Source organism: Grammomys surdaster, unplaced genomic scaffold (assembly GCF_004785775.1).
Source record: "Grammomys surdaster isolate TR1022 unplaced genomic scaffold, NIH_TR_1.0 214, whole genome shotgun sequence".
In the NCBI taxonomy this organism is placed as follows: Eukaryota; Metazoa; Chordata; class Mammalia; order Rodentia; family Muridae; genus Grammomys; species Grammomys surdaster.
This window is the reverse complement of record NW_021604659.1, coordinates 4,822,827-4,843,467: the sequence shown is the minus strand read 5'-3', so window position 1 is coordinate 4,843,467 and position 20,641 is coordinate 4,822,827. Positions and strand designations below refer to the sequence as shown.

Here is a 20,641-nt window from a genome sequence, read left to right as displayed (position 1 = left end):
GTTTTAATATGTTCTTTATAATAAAGTACAAGTCATTAGAGCTAACCAAACCTTAAATGGAATTCATGATAAACCTACTTTCTAGTACATGATATTCCCTAGTCTTAGAACACAGAGGCACTCCATTTAAGGCTGAGTACACAAGCTATTTATCATCATTTTGGTCAGTTATGAGTCTGTAGAGTAAATATCACCCACTGCAAAAAGAAGCTTCTGTGACCAAAGCTAAACCCAGCACTACTCAAAGCACAATGACTTAAATGTCAATTTGACAGCCGTGTCACACCCATTTAGTAAAACAACAGACATAGCTTTGCTGCTACACTCTATCACCTCTGGTACCAAGAACATTGGATCCAGTTTCAGTATAAAACTTCTATGGAGTAGCCTCACATTCAGTCAGAAAAAGAGTAGGTCACACCTCCAACAGTCATGGCACTCTTACACCAGTGGGCATATATGGCCTGAATGGTCAGTACTGTAGTCTGCAAGGCTCACAGCTGAAAAGTGTTGCTGATAACAATTCTTTCCCAGGAATCTGTATCATATCTTCCAACACGATGAGAGCTAGCCAGTGGGGACAAAGCTTCCAGCTTAGTTCCAGTTTCATTTCTGCATGCCCTGCCAGCAGATTGTGTGCTGTCTTCAGCAACAGAAATGGTTTTCCTATTTGTCATGTTGTATTTAAAAAATTAATCTACTTAAGTCATATTGACTGCAATGCAAAGATCAGCAAAAAGACGTTCATCTTGTAAATCATTCTGTTCTCTGGATTGCACACAGATGCATCTTCAGACTCAGCAGAGAAGACCTCTTCAGGTAATGTTTTCAACCCGTCACTTCTTTTAATTTAAATACAATCATAGCGTTTCCTCTTTAGAAAAACAGTCTAAGTATGCCCCTTCCCCTGTGGATTTATTGCTGTTTCTTCAAATTCAACAGAAGCAAGCTCTCCACCTGGTAGACTTCCTCTTTGTGTTGCTTACATATTCAGCTAATTTGTCATGCTTAAAGAATAACTCTAGCTAATGATAACCTCGTCAAAAGATTAAAAATGCAAAAATATCCAATGCGTGTGTGTGTGTGTGCATGTGCATGTACATGTTCCTGTGTGATAGTGCATGCCTGCTCAGGCATTCTGGCACCTGTGTGAATGAATGTGTATGTCGACGGTGGAAAACAACTTTGAGCATCAACCTCAGTAGTATCATCCACCCCTTTGAGACAGGGTCTCTCATTGGCCTGGAGCTCACTAAGTAGGCTACAGTGACTGGCTACAGGCATGGAGTTTCTTTTGTCTCTGCTTTCCAGTGCTGGGATCACAAGTATACACAACTCTAGGCATTTTTATATGGGTTCTGGGAATGGATCCCGGATTCACAAGTTTTCAACACAGGTATTTTACTTACTGAGTCATGCACTCAGCCCATGATGCTAATTTTACAGCTCCCTATTTTCTGATTTTATCCACAGGTGCGTCTTCAATCTCTGCACAAGATAGCTCCTCTGGTAATGTTTTCTGCCTGTCATGTATTTAACATGTTGTTAAAAAAACAACAACAACAGCCCTTTCCTTTCCTATTTTGCAAACTATCTAAATATATATTTCTCTTTGTCTACAGATAGTTCTTCAACCTCAGCAGAAGCAAGTTCTCCAAATGGTAAAGCCCTCTATTGTTCTGCTTAACAAATGAAGCAAATTCCTTATTTTTTTTGTATTTTATATATTCAGACAATAAACTTATTTAAATAACCACATTCATCACAAAGTAAAGTGAGTGAGAACTATTTAGAGTATCACTCTACTCATTTCAAAGCATCCTGTTCTCTGGGGTCACACCAGATCCATTCTGCATCACCGCAGAGAGCATCTTCTCTGGTGATCTTTCCAACCCATTACATTTCTTAAGTGAGACACAATCCTAGTTTATCAACTGTCTGTTTGGAAAGTGATCCTCCATTCATTTCTTCTTTTCTGCGCTCATAGATATGTCTTCAACATCAACAGAAGGGAAGAGTGGAGAGCCAAGTGGTAAAGTCCTCATGGTGTTGTTTTAACTAATGATAAGTGCTTTTTGTCTTAGCATATGTTAGCTATACCTAATAATGAGTCTTGTGACCATTTTACACTGTGTGTAGTGTGTTTTGATTATAGTCACCTCCTTCACCTCCTCTATGCCCTCACACCCTTACTAACTCTGTTCCTCTGCCCAGCTAGGCCCTCTTCTAATTTCATGTCTTTAATTTATGAGCTAATCAGTTTAATTAAGATTCTTAGCATCCTGTTTTCTGTGTTTTTACACAGATGCATCTTCAACCTCTTCAGGAGAAGAGACCTCCTCAGGTAATACTTTCTATCACATTTCTCAAGTTAAACACAATTTCAGCCTTTCCTCTAAGTGGCAAATGCACACAATTGTGTGTCCCCTTTCCGTCTCTAGATATGTCTTCAACCTCAGCAGAATCAAGTTCTACAAGTGGTAAGTCCCCTGTTCTGATGCTTAATATACTGAGTTGAGCTTCTCATGTGTCATGTCACACTTAGAAAAGGAGCCTGTTTACTGATCATTTTGGCATCAAATACAGATCAGTGAAAGATTTTTAAAGTGTCACTTCTCTGGGTTTCTACACAGATACATCTTCAACCTCAGCAGAAGAGTCCAGCTCCTCTGGTAATGTTTTCTGTTACATTCCTTTCTTTCTTTCTCTCTTTCTTCCTTCCTTTCTTTCTTTCTTTCTTTCTTTCTTTCTTTCTTTCTTTCTTTCTTTCTTTCTTTCTTCCTCTTTTCTTTTTCAACCATAATTCATTTTAGTTGCTTTTTTTAAAAAAAATGAGCAAACAGTGAATCATTTTATATACACTTTGTTCTCTCTCTCTCTCTCTCTCTCTCTCTCTCTGACACACACATACACACACACACACACACACACACACACACTGCATATTTGTAACATTCCATTTCCAGGAAATTTTGTTACATGTGTTCTATTACCTTTCCTTTCTTAAAACCTCTCTCTCTCTCTCTCTCTCTCTCTCTCTCTCTCTCTCTCTCTCACACACACACACATACACACATGTGTGTAATTAGGATCTGCATATGAGAGAGAGAATATGCTATTTTTCTTTCTGATTTTGTTTACTTCACATAATATAATAATTTTCAGTTGCATCAATATTCTTGTAGAGTTTATAATTTAGTTTTCCTTAACAGCTGAATAAACCTCCAGTGTGTCTGTGTGTGTGTGTGTGTGTGTAATTTTCATTATCCATCCATCTGGTGATGAACATCTAGCTACTGTGAATATGGTAGCAGTAAACATCATTATGCCAGTGTCTCCGTGGTAGGACTTGGATTCTTTGGGTATACGCTCACACTGGCGGCTGGGTCAAATGGTACTTCTAATTTAGTTTTGTGAGAAACAGACACATGATCTTCATAGTGACTCTGCCTGTTTGCACTTCCACCAGCAGTGAATAAGGGAACTCCCCCACGTCGTCATTACCATCTGCTCAGTTAATTTCTTAGTGGCAGCCACTCTGACTGGGTTAAGAGGGAAGTAGTCTACTTTTTTAAATGCGTGTATGAGTCTGTGTGTAAGTATGTGCAGATGTGAATGCAGGTGCTCCCTGAGCCCAGAAGAGGATGTTAGATCACCTGGAGTGAGGCACAAACAGTTATCCTCCTGATGTGAGTGCCTGAATCTGAGCTTGAGTCTTCTGCAGGAGCAGTACTTGTTCTAACCACTGACCCACCTCTCCAGCCCCAGAAGTCATCTTACCCTGCATTTTCCTGATGGGCTAAGAATGTTGAACAGCTTCAAAAATGTTGAACATTTATGTTTCTTTCCTTTGTAAATTTTCTATCCCCTTCATCAGTCCAGATATTGAGTGACAAATTTAGGGTTTAGGGATTTAATTTTTGCCGATCTTATGTATTCCAGATAATAACCACCTGTCTGAATCATAGCTGGAATAGATTTCCTCCCACTTTGTAGGCTGTGTGTTTTCTCTGTTGATGGTTTCTTTTGCTGTGCAGAAGCTTTTAAATGAAGCTTTTTTTCATGCAGTCACAGTTTTTTCAATTATTTAATTTATATACTCTGCTAACGGAGTCTATCCAGAATGGTTTCGCCTGGTTCTGTATCTTTAAATGGAATTTTCCTACCTTGTGAGTGAGACATACAAATCTGATTTCATTCTTCTGTAGATACTCAACGTATTGGCCAGGCTTTTCCTCCATGTTATATATTATTTTCTGACCCCAAAAGTTATGATCTTGTTTAGCAAGCCTTTTCTCATTGTATGGAAAATCAAAGTGTTGTTACAACCTTATGGGAGCCACAGGTCACTCACCAGTCATAGCTCTCCACATGTCAGCAAGAGACTTACATGAAAAATTAACAGCCTTAACCATCTTGCTGGAGCAAAGTTCCAAGACTGGTAATGGTGATTACCACTACCAATGGGAGACAAAGTGGAAGAAGGCAGACTGTCACAGGAGCCACTCCTGACTCTGAGCGGGTGGGTCTCCTGGATGTCATTTCACAGTTACCCTTTTGTAAACAGCTACCAAAGCTACAAACAATGCCACCAATACTGAATGGTTCTGTTGTTTGGGGTATTAATAATCTTCTCCTTCATCATGTTACTCTCTCTCTCCTTCCCTCCCTCCCTCCCTCCCTCCCTCCCTCCCTCCCTCCCTCCCTCCCTCTCTCCCTCCCTCCCTTCCTCCCTCATTCCCTCCACTTCTCCTGCTCTCTTCCTCATCTTCATAAGCATCTCCATCATGTCCAAATTATTCTTCTTCACCAATGACTTCATTTTGGTCATCTTCTCCTTCCATGTCTTCATCAAATTCTTCTTCCTCTCTACTCTTGTCCTCTCTATCTCCGTCTTCTTCCTCTGTCTTTTTTGTCATAGCATCAACCTCTATGTCTGAATCAGGGGCTTCCTGTTTCTCTTGGTGACAATCAGCTGGGGCAGGCGCTTGAGGAAGTTCTCTTGGTAAACATCTAGGTCAGTGTCATCCCAGTCAACAGATCCAAATCTTTTATATTATCCAAGGTTTTCAAAGGTCCCACGGTGCTGACATCTTTCCATGTTTTTCCACTTAGACCTATGTGCACGGGATTTAAAAGTACCTTTCTTGGTACATCCACACTCCAGATAGTCTGTGTCTACGAACTCAAACTTTTTTATCTTAGTATCATGAGGAGACTTGAACATAACATCTCGTCTACACTGATTAAAATTACGAACTCTAAGTTCACAAATTCTGCTGCTGACCTCTCAGGTTTCCCAATATTTGATTTTCAGTTAGCTAAGACAAGTGCTCTAACAGCTGGTTCCTCAGATGCTGGTGGCTCCTCTTCTTCAGGTCCACAGGCCCTTTTTTCTTCATCTTCAAATTTAAGTTTCCATGGTGGGAGTGAAGATGGAAGAGGTGTCCTCAACTGTGTCATGCGGGCTGTGGGAGGAGTTGACCAACAGCGTAGGGCCTGCATTGACCCTGTGCTAATGAGTACAGTCCCTGGGACTCCTTCTCTTATCCCATGTATTCTTAGGTTTGATCTATTGAAAGTTAAAGTTATACTTGTGAATTTTCTTTTTATGTATTTGGGACTGTATTATTGTTTCAACTTGTAGATCCGTGAAATTCATTCTTCTACTCAGTTTTGTTTATTGGTGATGCTTTTTGCTGTTGACTGACTCTTCTGGAATTTTCACTGGCTTTTGCAGTGCCGGTTCTGTGAACAGTTCACTGGCCATGAGGTCAGCATCAATGGCAGTGTTCCAGATAGGTGCCAGCATCAGGCTGAGCAGCTTTGTTCCCTGCTTCAGTCCACACTCCATTCACAAGTAACCTGGCCTTCTATCATGCAATTTGTGGGAGATGTTCTCTGGGAAATAAAGCTAACAATGGATATTGGGTCAGAGAGTTGTCCATAGCACTGTCATAGCACACCATGTTCTTCTCCTCTTAATTGTGTTCATACATACACAACACAGCTTCCAATTTCCCAGCCTACCCAGAACTTCATTTCTTAAATACAAGGAGAGCATTTCCCTTCCTATTTGGCAAATGACCTAGCTGTGCCTCTTCTTTTTGTCTATAGATACTTCTTCAACCTCAGCAGAAGCAAGCTCTCCAAATGGCAAGTCTCTATTGTGCTATTTAAACTAAAGGAATGCACTTCTTATTTATTAAGTGTAATTTGAAGGTGAACCTGCTTAGTGATGAAATTGACCCCAAAGTAAAGATAGTGGACATGCCCTCAATGTCATTCAGTAAAAGTTAAAGCACCCTGTCCTTTGAATTTACACACAGATGCACCTTCAGATGCAACAGAGAAGATGGCTGCTAAGCTATCATATTTTTTAAAAGTTAAACAGTCAGGGATTTTCTGCTTACTTTTGTCAAATGAAACTGATATGTCTCTTCTGCTCTTTGTCTACAGATATTTCTTCGACCTCAGCAAAACTGGCCTCTCCAAGTGGTGAGTCCCTATTGTAATCTTTACACTTGTATAATGAGTTTTCATTTGTTGCATTCTACTTATAAAATAAGCTCGTTTAATGATCACATTTGGCATCAAATAGAGACCAATACAAATACAGTCATTTAAAGCAGCCTTTTCTCTGGTTTACACAAGACACAACTGAGAAGATCTCTGGTAATCTTTTCAGTCTGTCACATTTCCTAACTGAAACACAACTTCAGCTTTTGCTCTTTCTGTTCGGGAATGAAACTTCTGTGTTCAGGACTTTGTCTATAACATAAGCCTGATGTACACAGAAACCCTGCATCCTTTCCACAGAGACGATATTTGGGCTTTCTTCACATGGACAACAATATGACAAGAGTGTAGAAACGATCTCTTACTTTTGGAGGAAAAGGAATCTTGAAGAAGAAATGCATTTGCTTAAGATCACAGAGTCAGGGAAAGACAAAATGAGATATAGAAACTCTCATCCAAGATCCTCCCAGTGCCCAGGGTTTATGGGGAATTCTCCAATCCTGGTGGCATTTCTGCCTTCAGTAACAAGCCTCTGCTACTCATTTAGTTATTGAATTTCAAGTCCTAGTTACTTTGAAAATATCCATGTTTGAAACTCAATGAAATCTGGTGTCTTAGGTAGGGTTTTACTGCTGTGAACAGATACCATGACCAAGGCAACTCTTATAAGGACAATATTTAATTGAGGCTGGCTTACAGGTTCAGAGGTTCAGTCTATTATCATCAAAGTGGGAGCATGGCAGCATCCAGGAAGATGTGAGACTGGAGGAGCTGAGAGTTCTACATCTTCATCCAAAGGCAGACAGTAGAAGATTGGCTTTCAGGCAGCTAGGAGGAGGGTCTCAAAGTCCACCCTCACCGTGACACACTTCTTCCAACAAGGCCACACCTACTCCAACAAGGCCACACCTCCTAATAGTGTCACTCCCTGGGTCATTCATATTCAAACCACTATACCTGGTTAATACATCCTTTCCAGATGCAGTTAAGATGGTTTCCTCCCTCCCCAGTCCTCTTTCTTCCTGCCGCCATCCTTTATTTCTTTACTTACCTATTCCCCTCTCTCTCTATGCTCACTCCATTTTTGCCAGAAGGTCCTTCACTTTTTATTCACATAGCTTTTGACATCACATGTGACAGGCTTTTGTTTGCAGACTGGGTTGTTGCAAAATCCCCATCTTACACAGTTAGGGCCACACATGCCATCTACTTCCTCTGTGAAAACATGGCAGTCTAAATCACTTCACGTTTTGACAGAAAATGCTTTTCAGAAAGGAAAGATGGCACAGAGACCATTAACCCTTACCTTCTTTCTTTTCTAATGTTCCCTCCTCAGCCCAGCACAAACGTAACTCCTACAGCATTTGCTCCCAAAATGCACAATAGTTAGAAAGAACACGGATGGCCCTGGGGCTTGAAGGTTTGACCTGTGAATAACCTGGTCCTTTTATACAGTTCCTCTGAATCTCCATTTTTTCAATCCTAAAGCAGTAATAAAACCTTCCCAGATTAGTTTTTGTAAGAATTGTGGGTGTAGGGCTGGAGAGATGGCTCAGCAGTTAAGAGCACTGGATGCTCTTCCAGAGGTCCTGAGTTCAATTCCCAGCAACCACATGGAGGCTAACAACCATCTGTAATGGGATCTGATGCCCTCTTATGGTGTGTCTGACGATAGCTACAGTGTACTCATATAAATAAAATAAATCTTTTTTAAAAATTGGGGGTGTAGATTATCATATTGCACACTATAGCTGTGTAGCATGAGAATGTTCTTAAGCTGCGTTCCACACACCAGCTTCTCACACACCCTGCCATGCCTACATGCAGAAACATATATGAAAGTGCACACTGCTTCAGAACAGGTTTGCTATTGTAGACCTGCAGTCTAATGTAGAATCTCAGTGAAGCCACATTTTAACCCCTTCTTTTCACTACTTTTTTTTTCAGCAACAGTTCCAGCTTTGACAAAAGTGACTTCATTGCCTGGTAATGATCGCTGTGCTTGTTGCTGTGGAGAAAGCTCTGTTCTCTGAGTTGCTACCACATTTCATCTCTCCAGCTGTTCCTAAATTTTCTACCTGGCTTCCCTCTGTATAGTTTAACGTAGTATTCCATCTATCTCACTTAAAACGACACCTGAGGAAGATGATCAACTTCCTGCTCTTTATTCTCAGCCCTTATAAAAATGTTGCCTAATGCCAGGTGTGGTGGCACACATCTTGGAACACCAACACTCAGGAGGCAGAGGCACATGAGTTTCTGTAAGTCGTAATCAGCCTAGTCCACATAGAACAAGTTCCAGGGCCTAGCCAGGGCTAAGTAGTGAGACCATGTCTCAACAAACAAACAAAAAAAGGAATGGTTTTAATTTCTTTAAAAAAAATAAGCATACGAAGTTCTTTTTTTTTTTTGAGCATCTAAAAACTTGTTTTATTCCTGGAGAATAAACAAAACATAATATTTGTCACATTTTGATGCCAAGAAAGAAATGCGTTCCTACACTCAAGCCAAGGGAGTTGACCCTGCAATAATCACGAGCATTTCCTCTCTGGCTTGAAATCGAACCTGTAAGGGAGCGCATTGTAAAACTCTAATGTTTTACACTGACGATGCGTTTACCCACTTTTCTGATAGTTTTTGTTTCTCATCAAAATGATAAGGTGTCCATTGATACAGTTAGGATCACGTTTCCCTTTCACCCCTTACAGCACCTTACACGTCTGCCGCTGTGGGTATGTTACATGCCGACATATACACAGTATGGGGTCACTCACACTTGTAATTCATCTCTAGGACGTCACCCAGAAGATACCCATGTGTATTCATGAGTCACACTTTTGTCTTCCTGGTGCTTGATGGAAACCAGAATCTTACTCTTCCCACTGAGCTGTGTCTTCAGCTCATTCCCATAGCTACACAAGTATCATGCTTTCGTCATTATGATATCAATGAGGCCAACAGAGGGCAGCCGCCCTGGACCATCACGCCATAGTCAGAACTACAGATTTAACACTCACTAAGGCTTTTCTTGGGGCCAAACAGCTCAATGCTAATTGTTACCAGACAAACCACCTGGCACCTGTCTGTGAGTGTAGACCCTCCAGTGTGATACAGTCATGTCTCCCACAAGAATGGCTCAGTCAACAATGGGTATTATACAGTTCATGTGGAGCAATGGCTCTGTAGATGGTTCCCTAGTGACTCCACAACCAGCTTTTTGTGTGTACCACAACAAAGTCTCCCAACAGCACATTTCTCAAGATGAATCATCATGGGTAAGCAGCATGGTTGTGCAGGTTTTGCTTTTTGTCGTTTTTTTATCCAAAATTACATGTTTTGAAGTATTTATATGCAGCAGTCCACGTGACAAAATCTCCCCATTGCCCGGTGGATCAGCCACGAGGTTATTTCCAGTGTACGACCCCAGTGAAGAATTCTGTGGTGGTAGATCTGTGTATAATGATAGGACAGCTAAGTCACATAAGACAGTTCTGTTGTTAAGACATTGCCTCTGGAGAATAGTAGGACTTTCACGGGATGTGCTTTGATGAATCAGGGCAATGTCTCCATGTAAAGCAATTATTTACAAAGATTTGGGTATGGGGTTGGGGCGGGGTGTGGCTTTTGTTGGATCAGCTTTTGCCTGGTTTTGCTTTAAGCGTTGTATTTTTGTTTAAAGATGGTAGATGCTTGGGAGAGTAGACTCGCTCTTAACGGCCATTCTTTGAGAGCTAAGGGTGATATAGGGGCTTTAGAGAAGGTTCTCACTGCAAGTGACAACCCAAGTCGTGTCTACTATGAAACCTGATCTGAACTGACTTCTCTTGCTCCGCAGATCTGCCTCTGCGCCTGGTAGGCGGGCGCAACCGCTGTGAGGGCCGGCTGGAGGTGCGGCATGAGGGGGAGTGGGGAACCGTATGTGATGACCGCTGGAACATCAAGAATGCCCGGGTTGTGTGCCGCCTCCTGGGCTGCGGTCCAGCGCTAGGCGCCCCGGGTAGAAGCCACTTTGGGCCTGGTACAGGCCCCATCCTGATGAATGAAGTACGCTGCTCTGGCAGGGAGGACTCTCTGGAGAGCTGTACCCACGCTGGCTGGACAAGGCACAACTGCCACCACCGCGAGGATGCTAGTGTGATCTGCGCAGGTAGGGGCTCCCATGCAGGCAGACACTGCCTCCTGTGTAGGTATAGGCCCAGGCGTGTCAAAGTCTCCAGGCTCTACCTCAGCACCACCCTTCCTTAAGGCATTCATCTCTTAGCCAAAATATCCCATGTTAGGACAAAGAGCTAGTGGTGGTGATGTTTTGATCATTGGTCTGATTTCGTTAATTAGCTTGCTCTAATCCCAGATCAGTGAAATGTTTCAGTCAGAAATCTAGCTGAAGAATTATGATGTTCAAAGAAGGGAGTGACCGCTTCATGGAACCATTAAGAGCATAGCAACTGTTGCGGCCAGACACAGCTTGTCCTGTTTACTTTCTGTCTCTGAAGTCATCAAGGGTCACATTCTGGAGACACCATATCACCTGGGCCTAACTAACCCCCAGCATCTAAAACACACTCTACAGTGCCCCAACTTCCCTGTGTCTGTTGTATCTAAGATTTTGCCTGCATCTATACTTTATTGTCAGCTGTCTTTCTTAACATTCTGACTACCACCTACATGGCACAGTACCTCCTTCTAATGGTTCTAAGTTAGCCCTAAATTGGCCCATGCAAATTTCAGAGAGTTGGAGAACTCTAAGACTTGAAGAAGCCTGAGTTCACCTCTTCTATTCTGTTGCTACTTTGATTATTGGTGAACATTGCTTTTCTCCTGTGCAAGCCCTGTTTTACATGGACATGGGGCCCAAGAAAGAAAAGAGTCCCCAAAAGCCAAGCACTTCCCAGGAAGTGAAAGCTGTATCAATCTATTCTGGGGCCTGTACCTCCCAGACTTAGGCAGTTGTGATGCCTCTTCACAGTTCAGCCATCCCCCTAAGAATCCCATCCCCTAAGAATTTTAGTAAGGATCCACATTCTGTTCTTCTGTAAACCAAGGGGGCTCATTCCCCACATCCAAAGATATCTGATGTGTCTAAAGGGCTAGAGTGAATCTGAGTGTATATTTCTTGGGATGAGTCTTGGCCCTGGGACACTGTCCTGTCTTGATTCTGAGCCAGAGACATTCCTGATATCCCAGAGTGCATTTTTCTCAACCTGGGGCCCCAAGCATGCCTGTGTGTAGAAAGAAACAGAAACCAAGAGCCCATCCATGCAGAGGTGTTTGCTACTGCAAATCTTAATGTTGGTAACACCTATGTTTTTGGTACTACTTCATGTGAGTCAGAATCTATTTCTGTCAGAAGACACTGGGTAATCTTTGCATCTTCTGGAATGTTCTCGTGTCATTACCCTTCAGCTGCAATGGTTTGTCTAATAATAGCTTACTTTTCTCCCCCGGTAAGTTTCAGTCCAGTGATATTCCTTTTTCATCTCGTCAACAGGTCCAGGAGACTCTCTTGTACCCAAGGATAATGGTAAGGTCATCTTTCCTCTTGAGGTCTGAAGCTATTCTGGGAAGGAGCTGAGAGAGTAGCTGAGTAGAGAGGAATAGGAAGTCCACAGGCCTAGACAGGGGGAAGTTGGAGAAGAAGCTCCTTTGTACTCGGGTTCTCTCCATTTTTGCTTTACTCTTCTTCCCGCTTACTTCTGTGCAGAGGTCCAGACAGATGCATGTTCAGGCAGAGCATGCCATGAGTTGCCCTTTAACTACCGAGACAAAGCTCTGACCTGCATGAACTGTAAAGAGCCCTTTTGAGAATGTTAGTAAAGCCATTGACAGTAAAGCATGAGGTCCTGAGCATCCATGTAAAACCGAGGGACAATTGTACGCATCTGTAATCCCAGCACTGGGAAGGTGGAGACAACAAGAGGCTCCTGAGGCCTTGCTGTCCAGCCAGTCTGGCCACACTAGCAAGCTCCAGGTTAAATGGGAGACCCTACCTCAAAAAATAGACAATCATCAAAGAAGATATCCAACATTTACCTATGACCTCCTGCACATGCATGTGCACACACACACACACATACACACACACACACACACACACACACACACGTGCGCGTGCTCGAGTGCGCTCTCGAGTGCATCTATGCAAGTCAAGTCATAGGGATAAAGTAAAGGATGCTAAGGCAGGCCCAACCCAGCCCAGAGCACTATCCGTGGTACTTTTTTAACATAGGACAGTCCCTGAGGTACTTGTCAATGTGCCAGTTTATATCTCTTTCTCTCCTTCAGCCCAGCTATCTTGCTTGCCTCACCTCTTCCAAGCTGTCATTGACCGAGGCTATCTCCGGAGACTAGGCTACTCCTCCTGGGACATCCACTTAAATGATAAGATGTGTCGCCCCCAAGTCACTGGGCGTTACCTCATTTTCAATATTCCATATGGCCACTGTGGCACCGTCAGGCAGGTAAGAGGCCAACAGGGAGGTAGTGGCTGTCTATGGATGGCATGCAAGAAGAGGGACTTAGAAAATTACACTGCCTATCAAAACCTGTGTACGATAGAGGAAGTCACTGCTGAAGCAGCGCAGGCAGTAATTTGTCTGAAATGTTCTGCCACCCGAAGAATTTCAGACACACACTCAACCTGAGATGATCTGTAACAGACGCTGAGTGCGGTGAGGTATGTGACAGATAGGTGAGCGGTGAACGCCTGACAATAGTCTCCCAGTTTCAAAGCCAGCATTTGTCACAACATGCTTCTTGAACTAAACATCAACCATGAGCAAGTTATGGTGCTGGGGATGAGGGAGGACAGGTTGTCTGTCTGCCTGCTATGTCTCTAAGTAGTTAGGCACATGCCACACTATAAGAAGCAGACATGTAGGAGTCATTAAATATGCTTGTCTATTTAATTCTCTACAAGCATCTTCTTATCTCCTGAACCAACGGCATTGAAGTTAGGGGATGTGTACTCGTGAAGGAACTGTTCTGCCAGGATAACCTTCTCAGTGTATTTGACAGTGACTTGATGCAAAGTGTGGCCCTGATGGTGTCTTCCTGCTTCCCTGTTGTACATGTGCAAAAGGTTCACCTGACCCCACATTCAAACCAACCATGCAATGCGCCCCACATAAGTCCTCGGGTGCCACTCTTCCCATTTTGTCTGCTCTTTGGTTGTACAGATCACAATCATTTCTATCCTCTTTGCTCTGAAAAAAAAAAAGATTTATTTATACAAGTATGCTATAGCTGTCTTTCAGACACAACAGAACAGGGCATCAGATCCCATTACAGATGGTTGTGAGCCACCGTGTTGTTGCTGGGAATTAAACTCTGGGAAGAATAGTCAGTGCTCTTAACTGCTGAGCCATCTCTCAAGCCTAAAAATCCCACTTCTTGACTGAGATGTGTGCAGCTGAAGCTCAGCCAGAAGGCCCCTCTGTCTAGGATAAAGGTGGCCCCTAGCAGAGAGTCTCTGGATCTGAGTCACATGTGCTTCAGAAATGCTCCTGGCCAAGCTGCGTCCCTGGACATCCACTCAGGGCATTTGAGAAAGCACGGGTGCTGGCTCCTACCTATCATGCTGTCCAGTCTACTTCAGACCTCTATATCCTGCTGGTGTGTAATGGATACAAGCAAGAAACAAGGCTAGACATCAAGACTGACAGGAATAGATCTGCAGCCAAATCTACCTTAGGGTCAAGGGCAGAGAAAACACAGGATCCAAGTTGTGTATGGTCAGGGTGGTGGGGTGCCAGTTGTAATTAGATGTGTAGAGGAATTCAAAGGAGAAGAGGCTCCAGGCAGCCGTAGCAGACCTGCCACCCAGCTCACAGCTCTATAGATTGGTCATGACAGGAAGGAAGTAGTACTTACTCATGGGACTCCCCTGACACACACACCTTCCTGATGTTACCACAGCAGTCCAGCCAGGGACTCTAGCCCTCAAACATGGCATGGAGCTGGTATCCAGCACAGGTACACTGTCCACCAATTATTCTCATCTTCACAGGAGCACCAAGGCTCTCTCAGCTACTCCAACTCCATCCGAGGCAGAACACAAAGCCACCCTGGCCGAGTCATTGTGAGGCACAAGGTACCCGAGGTGAAGTTCACTTGCAAAGTGAATGGCCAGTCTGCAGTTGAAATTGTGCATGGGAGTGACGCCAAGAAGGACGATGTCAGCTATGATGTATCGATTTCATTCCTCCAGTCACCTGTATCTCAGAATACAGGGGGTAGAGCTCCTTATGCTAGTCAGAGTGAAGAAGTCTTCCTCCAGGCCACCCTCCACAGCCACAACCCCAATCTGAGGCTCATCGTGGACACCTGTGTGGCTTCTCCTGATGCCAGTGATTTCACAACTGTCAAGTATGATTTGATCCAGGAAGGGTAAGGGAAATAGAAACTCTCCCTAGTTGATGTTAAATGTGCATGGTATTTCTCTGGGGGAACTTGTAGTTTCTGAACCTAGATTTAGAAGTTAGAAGAGTATAGGGTGTTCTGACCAAACCTCTGATCACAGTGCGGGATACAGCAGCCTAGACAAGCTCCCTTGGGTCTTCAGAGTTGCTTTGCTGCCCATTCTACCTTTTCTAGCTAAGCCCTTCTTCCTTTCTAATCTCCCCCTCCCAGGACAAACCTTCCTGACTTTGGCTCACGTAATAGGTCAATGTGTTCTCTTGAACTAAGCCCTTAGATAAATTAGCCAGATATCTTCCAGCTCCTTTGGTTCACTAAATGCTTTGCCAGATGAGAATGTTGGCAGGTTGTTTGCCTGCTCTTCAGTTTATCAGGTGTTATTGCAGTTGCTCTCCATGAGGGAACATACACAAATGTCTGTTTGCTCCAGATAGCATGAAGGACAAACCCAGAGAAAGAATTCCATCCAAGTCCAGCTTGGTGGACAAATAGGTATTCTGGGTTCATTTGCAGAAGCACGTGTAAGGAGTTGTGTAGGTGACCCCATGTGCCACCCCAGCATGGATGACATATCCTCGTGACTGTTGTATAGACGTAGTCCTGCTTCAGTTAAGCTTCTACCTCATATCCTCTAACACACAGCTGGGGTTGGGTAGGAGGGAGTGGCTGGAATCCACTGAAGAGCTAATGACCTTTCCACTCCATGTATGAAGGAATGCTAATAGGTGTGGGGGATGATGCCAGCTGCTCTGATTTCGAGCTGAGGGTGGTCATGCCTTGAGAACAGGGGCCAAATGTCATGAATGAGGTTAACTGGCAACCAGTTAAGAAACGCATGACTTACTCAGTGGCAGTTTTAGTGTGGTAAGTGCCACAGCAGCCTTAAGCCCACTGGAACAGTGAGGCACCTGTTTCCAAAGATCAACAGAGGAACAAGACAGCAGTACCTGTCTCAGGTTTCGGTGAGTGGTGGCTTGAGACACATAACCTGAGTTCCAGAGGGAGAAGGTTCTTCCCCTTTGACCCTCCTTATGGTCATAATAAGGCAAGGGGTTCGATTGGTGCCAGAATTTTCCAGCTAGCACACTCTCCTTCTTGCTTTAGACCTAATTTTCCTTCCCCCTTTCTCTAACCTTTACATATTAGATTATTGATAGGACATCTTGACAAATTATATGCATTTTAATGTTATAAATACCCACCTCCAAGCATTGCCTTAGTTGCATCCCAAAAACTTTGATAAGTTGGGTATTGTGTCATTTACGTTTCTACTGCTGTGACACAATATCATGACCATGGCAACCTGTAAAAGAAAGTGTTTAATTCGGCTTACGGGTTTAGAGGGTGAGAGTCCGTGGTGGCAGAGTGGAGGACAGTGGCAGGGAGAGCTGAGAGCTCACATTTGACCCACAAATAGGAGGCAGAGAGAGCATCGGGAGTGCCACTAGTCTTTTGGAAACCCAAATCTTGCTCCCAGTCACATACCTCCAACAAGGCTTCCTTAGCAGTTCTACCAACTGGGGACCAAGTGTTCAAAATGAGCCTCTAGGGGCCCTTCTCATCCAAACCAGCACAGGCATTCATCTTCACTTCATTCAAAACACTCTCAAATTTCTCTTAGGGCATTTTTGAAACATCAGTTACCTGAAAGTATACTGTTTACTTTCAAGTCTTTGAGAATTTTTGCTGCTGTTGACTTCAAGTTTAATCCCACTGCTACCTGAGAATGTATTTCTCTCCTTTTGAGACTTTAGAGTATTTCCTATGGCCCAGAATGAGGTCTGATCTAATGAATGTTCTATCTGGACTTAGTCTGTTGTTGTATGATAGACTGTTTAATTAATGTTGAGATCTAGTCGAGATCCTTAGGTCATCTGTACTCTTACTGACCTTCAACCCGCTGGACCTATCAATTGGTAGAGGGATATTGCAGCATCCAGCTATGTAGTGTGTTTGTCAGTATCTGATTGCAGTCTCTGCCTCCCACATTTTAATGCTCAGCTTGTAGGTACATGACACTAACAATTATTGTATATGGTTAAAGATTCTTTCTCACTTCCATCATCTTGGTTAAGAATCTCCTCTCAGAAGTTTGCCCCTTTCTTTTGTTGTTGTTAAATGCCCCTCTTGTCCCTGTCAATTCTGCTCTCTCTGCAGTTTGTTCTGTATAAAATGAAAAGCTGCTCTACTGTCTTTTCTGCCTTCTCTGGTTCTTTTTTAGCTGCACATTCTACATAACTTCATTTTATCTCTTCTTGATGCACCACTTACACCGCCTTATGGTTTACAATATACTTTCTTTGGGTAGTGTTGGGAATTGAACCTGGGGCATAGGGGATGCTAGCCAAGTATTCAACCACTGACCTGCGTTATCAGTTCTTAAGTAATCTAAGTTCACTTTTAAATGTAACAGCCACTTTGTAATCTTCCCTGTAGGCAAAATAGGGTAGACCTAGAAGGCAAAGGTTGCAGCAAAAACCTTGATTTGTTTTCACTGTATTTAACTGTTCCCTTCTGTTTATGGCCAGGTATGGGGTTTTCATTAACAATGGAAACTAGTAGTAGTTGATTCAGAAAATGGAGATAGTGGAAAGCACTCCATTGGGATTTGGAATCTTAGAACTAAGCCTGGTTATGTGGGTTGGAGAAAAGTCATGTCATATATTAGCTAACCTTTTAGGTCTGGGTTTTTCATCCATCAGCTGCATCAAAGACAGTTCCTACTCCAACCTCCATGCTCCTGAGAAGAACGTGGCCCAGTTCAAGTTCAATGCCTTCAGCTTCCTCAAAAGCTACGACGTAGTCTACCTGCAGTGTAAAGTTGCTGTTTGCCGACTCGGGGACCACTCTCCCCGATGCTCACAAGGCTGTCCCAGTCGGGAAAGGAGAGGCACAATCTCTGCGGAGGTCAAAGTAGAAGAAACTGAATATTTCCAAACAGTGGGACCACTGAAGATCCGCAGAGAAGTCAATCAGAGCAAGGCCATGGGGTAAACTCGCCTACTTGTTCTCACTGAGTATTCCAGAAAACTGAAATCAAGTCTGTTTCTTACCAGCATGTAATGTGTGATCGATCACTCAGAAGCCAGATATTGACTACTGTCTACACAGCCATGCAGACAGGTGGAAGAACCCGAGGGACTCTCTGTGATGTGTTACTAAATAGATCCCTGAGCGCTAACTCTAAGGCCGTTGCTCTGTTTGTAGACAAAAAAAAAAAAAAAAAAAAAAGAAAGAAAGAAAGAAAGAAAAAAAAACGCTGATTTTGTTCTTACTATTCACTGTTGAGAATTTGATCATTGTCTTAAAATGTACAAAACATTAGGAAAAACAGGGTTGCCTCTCTTTACCCTGTGGCCAATTAAAGATTGTTTTTAAATGTCTACTTACTATTTGGGTGGTGATAGGTAGGTGGGTCTCTTTCTGCTCTTCTGGAAATGTGAGAATTCATTTCTGCACCTTGCCAGTAATCTTGTAAAAAAATAAAGTATTTTCCAGGAAGCCAGACTGTTTGTTTTCTGTAAGTTCTTTTAAGCAGAACAACTGAACTAAACAAGTCATTGATGATGTAGATCATTGACAACACAAGTCACTATGATATAAATGATTGATGATGTATTTAAAATTGTCCTTCAGGCTGGGCATGATTCCTTTACTTCCAGCACTCAGGAGGCAGAGGCAGGCAGATCTCTGTGAGTTTGAGGTCAGCCTGGTCTACAGTGTAAGTTCCAGGTCAGCCAAGACTACACAGAGAAACCATGTATGGAAAAACCCAAAACCATTAAAAAAAAAAAAAAGTCTGATTCAGTTGTTTGGAAGGGAACAAATCAGAGCCTAGCTGCTGGGAGTCTAGCTCTCAGCTTGCAAATGAGAAGGCTGAAACAGAATCCTAAGAACCCAGTGCCTCCTCTGTGAGCTGCACATATGTCCACAGTCAAGTTCTCAAAACATCTGGGAAACCTGAAAATAACCCAAGAAAGCTGAAGAGCAAACAAGAACAGGTCAGAAACATCGTGTCCCTGAGGCAGGAAGACCGCCCCCACCTTCACCTTATTTCCTGACAGGAGAAGCAGGCTGTGCTGTACTCGGCACCTTCAAGGTTATCACTGTTTTTCTTTTACCCTTTGAGACAAGCTCTCTCGGCATAGCCCGGGTTGACTTTGAACATGGAATTGTGCTCAGAACATTTTTTTTGAGAATGGGGATTTGATTAGAGATTTTGTTCTTTCCCCTGTCTGAAAGTATTCATTAGAAATATCTATAATGAGCCCTTATCTTTGGCCAAGAAATGGTTTCTCGGTCCCTGTTAAAAAGTGTGTGATATAAAATTTCAGTTGTCTTGACTTCTGAAGGGGAGAAGGCCTGGTGTCTGGTGGAGCTTGGTGACTGACTCTGAGGTACTGAGGTGGACATTTGACAAACAACTCACATTAATTAAGGATCATTTCAGTTTCGTTACAAAAATGTCCTTTGCCAATTACCAGCTCAGTAAGACTGAGAAGCTTTGCCTCTACCTTCTACCAGGACAGGATGACGTCAGGGAAGGCAGATAAGGGGCTCATCACCGCCAGTCAGCAGCAAGGCCTCACATGCACCTATCAGAAGCCGACCAGGTAGGGAGCCTGGAGGTCCACTCCTACTCCTATTTAGAAAAGACCTGGAATCTTTTGTCCTGAGCAGGCCCAGTGGAGGGAGAGTCAGGAGTAAGGTGACAACGGGAGCAGAGAACATCAGGAAGGCTAGGTCACCTCTGTCCCTCTGATTAGCCCACGCCTGATACTTCATTCCTCCCTTTTTGCTTTAGCGTTTCTGGAGTGCTTGACTAAGTAAATCTCCTGAAGGGAGCATACAAGTAGATTTTACTTTGTAAAACATTTTAGGAAATAAAGATTGATATCAAATGCCCTTCAAATAGAAGGATTCATCCAGTAGGTTTCTTGTAGTGGCTATAGGCTCTTAATGTGGCTAAAGGCTCACCAGCCACCATTACCTGGGGATCTTTATCAAGACAGGTGCTTTGCCCAAGTTTACAGCTCCATTTAAGCATCCTTTTTCCAAAGATGACCTTTCAGTGGTGGGTAGTGGAGCATGGACGCCCTGGCTGCTTAGAAATTCTTCTCCACCTCAGTCATCTTGGGCTTGCTCCTTGCCTGACCTGCCTGAGTGGCCTCATGCAAGGATCACCTGTTTTGGGCTTAAAGCCACTCAGGCAGGCCAGGCAAGGAACAAGCCCAAGATGAGCAAGGTGCCATGGGACCTGGACAGGGAGCTAGCCTGAGATGATCACCAGTCCAGTGCCTCGTAGGCCTAGGAGGGGGCATAGCACTCCTGAAGCCAGTCCTGAAATGACTCCAGACATGCAGAGACCTCAGATATCACTAATGACTTGTGCTCTCATGGAGTAAGTGATGGAGAAATGGAAGAGAACGAGAAAGAGGAGAATGTGGGCACAATGAAGAGAGGTAGAACTGGAGAGTCAAGGGTAAGAGAAGTGGCCTGATGTGAGTAGCTGATAACGATACCTGGGACCATGGTGGGGTCACAGTCTGTGCTGCCACTGGGGGCCACATCTGGGTCTGTGACTCTTCAGTAGCAGGGGTCTTCTATCACCAATGCTAGATGGACATGCTTGGTGTGGGTTGCTGTTTAGGGACATGTTAATGTCTGAAGTCTGTGCAGAACTGGCCCTACCCCTCACCTGGGCATC

General features: G+C 43.5%; 1 protein-coding gene across 1 annotated transcript in view; it reads left to right on the top strand.

The window, feature by feature from the left end:
• LOC114625276 (deleted in malignant brain tumors 1 protein) overlaps nt 1–17,928 on the top strand; it is a 37,014-nt gene extending 19,086 nt beyond the window's left edge. The window contains exons 16-23 of the mRNA XM_028772570.1: nt 2,306–2,344; nt 5,379–5,522; nt 6,460–6,498; nt 10,355–10,666; nt 12,008–12,040; nt 12,802–12,977; nt 14,525–14,904; nt 17,637–17,928. Coding sequence (XP_028628403.1) covers nt 2,306–2,344; nt 5,379–5,522; nt 6,460–6,498; nt 10,355–10,666; nt 12,008–12,040; nt 12,802–12,977; nt 14,525–14,904; nt 17,637–17,928 — 1,415 coding nt within the window. The remainder of the gene's footprint in view (nt 1–2,305; nt 2,345–5,378; nt 5,523–6,459; nt 6,499–10,354; nt 10,667–12,007; nt 12,041–12,801; nt 12,978–14,524; nt 14,905–17,636) is intronic.
• The last annotated feature ends 2,713 nt before the right edge of the window (nt 17,929–20,641 follow it).